We start from the raw sequence: 4,806 nt of genomic DNA on the forward strand, positions 1-4,806 counted from the left end.
AGTGTTCCCCGGTGTTCGATGATCCGATCAGCACTACATCTCGGGTTATTTGGTGGTTGCAACTTTGGGACTGGCAACACTCGACAACGTCCAATGTGAGTGAGCATTGTTAGACATACTGGTCGAAAGACTTGAACTTGAAAGTTAACCCTTGATTTACGTAGTGCAACCTCAGTGACACCATGACATATTTCCGAGAGTCAATCGATTTTTGCTTTGTCGGAAACGATAGGTTGTTGATGGCCAGCGATGAGTTGAAGCTCTATTCAATCGAGGATATGTCCCGAGAACCGCAATTGCTGGCATGCTACTTTTACCCTTTCCAGTGGCGAGCATGCAGTGCCACCTACCCATCAATGATATTGCGCATGGCTCACAAATGCAGATGCAAGCCCAACAAACGATGTGGACCTCAGACCCTGAACATCGACTGTTGTGCTATGCTACGTTCCGTCCGCGTCTCGTCTTCGTCATCTCCACCCGTATTTTCTTCGATCTCGACTCGAAGCGCGTGGGTGAAAAGGCAGTGACAATACCATGGCAAAATTGGGGCCCTACAAATACTCGTGTGTTTCCGGATTCATGGAAACTTTGCGTCAGCGGGAATCGAGTTCTACAGGCATTCCCTGCAGGCTCTAGGTCCCAGTATAGATTGCATATGATGGACTTCAGTCCGTTGGCTGTTGAGCGCCGGCAAGGTCTAGGACGAGTGGTGAGGGAGCCGTCTGAAACAGAAATCCATAAGCAGGGTAAGGCGTTGATAACGTCTCTACCTTATGTCGAGGTCGTGTCCGACATAGTCTTCGATGCTGTCGAATTAATCGGGATGTGGGTCGATAGGGATAGAATTTATTTAGCCAAGATGATGGATCCGCCTGAGGACAACGTAGGTTCCTCCATAGAAGTCCGCCATATTGATACTGATTTCATTCAGCCTGGGGATCGAAGAATGGACCAGCTTAAAGTCATCGAGATGTCGATCGTCGACCACTCGTGATTGTGGTCTAGGCGTCCCTGAGCCTGTGTTTGACTAGGTAACCCAAATAGAAATAAGACGCTGGCAGTTGAAAGTACTTTCCACGGACCACGGTATAGTTGGATGTTATAATGCTTTTAGGTATGACCTGAAGTTCTTGGGAAGCATGTCGCATATAAATAATGTTATTGGCAGGCAGAAGCTAAGGACTCCTCGTGTATATAATATCTATATAATCTAGGGTAACTGAGAAGCTGACCGTAAACATCAGCATTGGACGTAAGTTCTCTGGTCTGGACTAAGCAATCCCATCTCCCTCATCATTATCTGTAACGCAAGGAACTGAGAGTAGAACCGTGCTGCAAAGAGATCGCCCTCTGCAAACCAGAGTCCATCGTCTGGAGTAGAACGTCAGCATCCCCGAGTCGCGCAATCAAATCAACAGAATACTGACGTCCAGTCGGCCTCCAAACACCTGCAAGCTCACAATCACTATCCCATCCTCCAAGGTCATGGACGGCATCCGCGACCTGGGGCCCAAAAAGACTCTCGGCGACTTGTTTAATCGTAGTTTTCGAGTACCTGTAAACAATGCGTCAGAAGTGCGCAATCAGACGGATAGATGTTTGAAAGATATACCCAGTTGCGAAGATGACAAGATCGGCCATCACACGCGAACCATCGTCGAATACCATCCCTGTAGGGGTGAAGTGGGAAATCTCGTGCCCGGACTTGACAGTGATCTGGTTGCTAGTAAGCGGCATGCGTGGGGAAACTCAGTGAAAGTAATAATACCTTGCCAGACGTGATGAGCTTTGCACAACCCCGGTCGATGTAAAAGCCACCTGGAACGTCGGTAAGAAAATAGAACCATACAGAATAAACATACTCACCTCGTCGAACGGAGAGACGGCAAGAAGTTGTCCTCGGGGCCGGGAAGGAGATAACCATTCCGGGACAAATTATCCCTGAGGTCCCTAAGGGAAAAAGGTCAGATGAAGAAATTGTCTTCAAATCTTGCTAACGAACTGGTCGATATGGGCATGCATCTCCATGGCGTTGTACTGGGAATTTCGTAGAGTTGACAGGGGGAGAGCGACATAGAAGCGGTCGGCGATCTCTGTCGGAGGAAGGTCCTGCCCCACATATCCTACGAGTCAAATGAGCGAAGATCTCCGCAGCAAGTACACTGAGATTACCGGTAAGCAAACGGTCGATCGTCTGGCGACTCACAACGGCAGTCGGGGAACGCTGGACAAGTACTGTTTGAGACCCATGATTCGCCATGTCCTGAGCAATATCGTGCGCAGAGCATCCTCCGCCGACGACGACAACTTTCTGCTGCGCGCTGAAGCAGGAAGAGGACTTGTATTCGCTTGAATGGACAATAGAACCGATAAAGGAGCTCTGCACACAGAGAGTTAGCGTCGACAGAGAATTAAGTCGTATTTGCGTACTTTTCCTGGAATAGAAGGCGTAAACGGGAGTGCACCTCCCATTGTACCAACGCCCGTTGCACCAATCAGGTGCCGGGTTGTCACGGTAATACATGTTTTCCCAGAAATAGATATGGTTAATGTCCAGGTACTTGACGAAGCGTCATATGAAGCAGCAGAAATGTGCGCCAAAGTCACCACATGAAGACCAAGAATCCTTGGGTAATTTTCAAGGTAGTCGGCAACGTCTCTGCAGGGGGTATATTTTCCGCATCCCTCTGGGAATGTGACGAAGGGAAGATGATCTGTTGGTACATCAGCATAGTACGAGGTTGGCAGTTCTTCGGCTGCACGTACTGAACGCCCTGGGAGTATTCGTCTCCAGAGACTCGTATCGAGAACGCCAACTATCCCCAATTGCGCCGGATCTCTCCAAGACAAGTGTAGAGATGCCGAGATTCTCCAAACGGGCTGCCACGGATAAACCGCACTGACCTGCACCCACGACGACCGCTGTGTAATCCATTGTAGTGTTCCACTCGGCGGGACGACAGAGAGGCGTATGTACACCAAAACGATCGACCACACCGGACAAGCGATCCATCATGGTGACAAAGGACCAAGCCTTCCATGAGGAATCCTCGCTTTGAGTCAGAGTGAAGACGCCAGTGCACTGCGCCATGACTGTATGGAATTGAATAATTCCCTGGATGAACGTTCTCGTAGGACTAATGCGCCGATGACGAACACCTGGCAAGAGTCGGAATTGACTTGGCCGCGCAAAAGCAACGGGAGCTGAGAAAAATTGCTGGATTTTTGGAAGTGCGTGCAAGGTGCGAAAATCAGGAGTGAATGCCAAGAGATCTCGCCAGTAGCTATCGTTTGTAAACGAACGCTCGAGAATAAAACTGGGGCTGGATAGGTCACAAATCAATGCAGAAAGCCACGCGGAGGAGATTGCCTCTGGTATCCAACAATAAGTGGACCTGGTTTGATTTTGAAATGCAGGCTTACCTGCAGATAATGGAGCAGAGAAGGTTTCTACGTCAGACATATCTGTTGAATGTCCTGTCTCAGCGTATTGCAGCTGGATTTGTGGATTGAGACTGAGTATTTGTATCCTTCTGATCTATAAGGCGGTGGCACGAATAGCTCCTGACTTGCCAGACAGGCGCGTTCTCCACGAACACATTTCCCGTGCATTGCGGGCTCGGCAGTTTGTAGCTGCCGTTAGTGACCTTGTTCCGGGCGTGCCTATCCTTTATACCTTCCTATTATGCTCCTCTCATAACGTTACAGATGGACAAGGATCAGTGATCTGCCCGCTAAGGTAGACGACATTGACATCGAAACAGTGGACCTAGGGAGTTGAGACACGGTTACGGTCGCAAGTAGCCATACGCAAATAGGAGCCCATGGGCCATGGCGCATTTTGTGACGCGCGACTGCAATATCTTTTTGCTATAGCACATAGACAGTACTGGCCCCGTCGGTTCTAGGGTGAATCAACTGTCAAAGTCAAAGTTCAGTCAAACGAGGACATTGAACCTGCTCCGACCGGTGCATAAACTTTGGATGCAAACTCCGGTGATCACCCGGATCACTGATGGGCTGCGTACATTGCAAGTTGCAAAATGTTCTAATCGCTCAAGGCGCTTCGCCTGCTCAGCTAGTTGTAGATCCCATACGGGGCACTATTGGACAAATTAAATAAATAATTGCGGGTGAAGATGAAAATCACCCATCTTTAATTTCCCTTATCCGCGTCGGGGTGACACATGCGGTAAGGTACGTATTAGCCAGCATAAATATGGCGAGCACTGGCTCGAGGATTTCGAACCGCTGAAACCCGTCTCCGTAATATTGCAATATTTCTTTAGTTGGATGAACGTGATGAGTAACAACTATTTCTGGAACTCCTGGACTGACTGGCCTACTATTTGTCCCGGAAAGTCCACATGGGCATCATTTAACTCCGTCGTCACAGTTTTCTTCTGCTGCTGGTTTCTAGCGGGTGAATTTTATTGGGGTCGAATGGAAAGATGGATGGAACTTGGCACCTCGTGTGCGAAAGAGTATTGAGACGTGTTCTTGGTATGACAAGAGGAGTCCGGAACATATGTAGTGAGCACCTGGAAGCCAGTGGAGCACCATGTTCGAAGTGAAAATGGTTGATGGCTTGCAGTCGTCTGCTTGTTCTGGTCCAAGAGAGGACTCTTGGCGGACAGGTCAAAGGCAAGAAAATCAATTATCCTCCAGTTCGATGTAAGACCAACATTCATGTCAACGTTTGGGCGTCTAAGGCGACAAGCTTTATCGCTGCCTTAGGTAATGGACGTTGTTAATTAAAGTTACAGGGGACGCTCTACAGCAAGGCTACAGCCCATATAGCGC

At 48.9% G+C, this 4,806-nt stretch overlaps 2 protein-coding genes across 2 annotated transcripts; one reads left to right on the top strand and one right to left on the bottom strand.

Moving 5' to 3' along the window:
* DFJ58DRAFT_357447 (uncharacterized protein) lies at positions 1-1,093 on the top strand. Its single transcript, XM_041380006.1, has 3 exons — positions 1-95; positions 165-886; positions 935-1,093. The coding sequence occupies exons 2-3, from the start codon at positions 305-307 to the stop codon at positions 995-997; spliced, it is 645 nt and encodes a 214-aa protein (XP_041234912.1). The 5' UTR covers positions 1-95; positions 165-304; the 3' UTR covers positions 998-1,093.
* A 150-nt stretch (positions 1,094-1,243) lies between these two features.
* On the bottom strand, positions 1,244-3,466 carry DFJ58DRAFT_738357 (putative dimethylaniline monooxygenase (N-oxide-forming); the record flags this gene model as incomplete). The annotated part of the gene is made up of 10 exons (XM_041386978.1): positions 1,244-1,374; positions 1,431-1,558; positions 1,616-1,719; positions 1,772-1,821; positions 1,880-1,953; positions 2,006-2,126; positions 2,176-2,383; positions 2,434-2,717; positions 2,770-3,375; positions 3,427-3,466. 10 exons carry the CDS (start codon positions 3,464-3,466, stop codon positions 1,244-1,246), a joined length of 1,746 nt encoding a protein of 581 aa, XP_041234913.1.
* Positions 3,467-4,806: the final 1,340 nt, after the last annotated feature.

Source organism: Suillus subalutaceus (assembly GCF_016647625.1).
Source record: "Suillus subalutaceus strain FC151 chromosome Unknown DFJ58scaffold_481, whole genome shotgun sequence".
In the NCBI taxonomy this organism is placed as follows: domain Eukaryota; kingdom Fungi; phylum Basidiomycota; class Agaricomycetes; order Boletales; family Suillaceae; genus Suillus; species Suillus subalutaceus.

Coding starts and splice junctions, on each gene's coding strand:
- DFJ58DRAFT_357447 (XM_041380006.1), top strand. CDS start 305: ATGCTACTTTTACCCTTTCCAGTGGCGAGCATGCAGTGCCACCTACCC. Junction 887..934: donor TGGATCCGCCTGAGGACAAC/GTAGGTTCCTCC, acceptor GATTTCATTCAG/CCTGGGGATCGAAGAATGGA.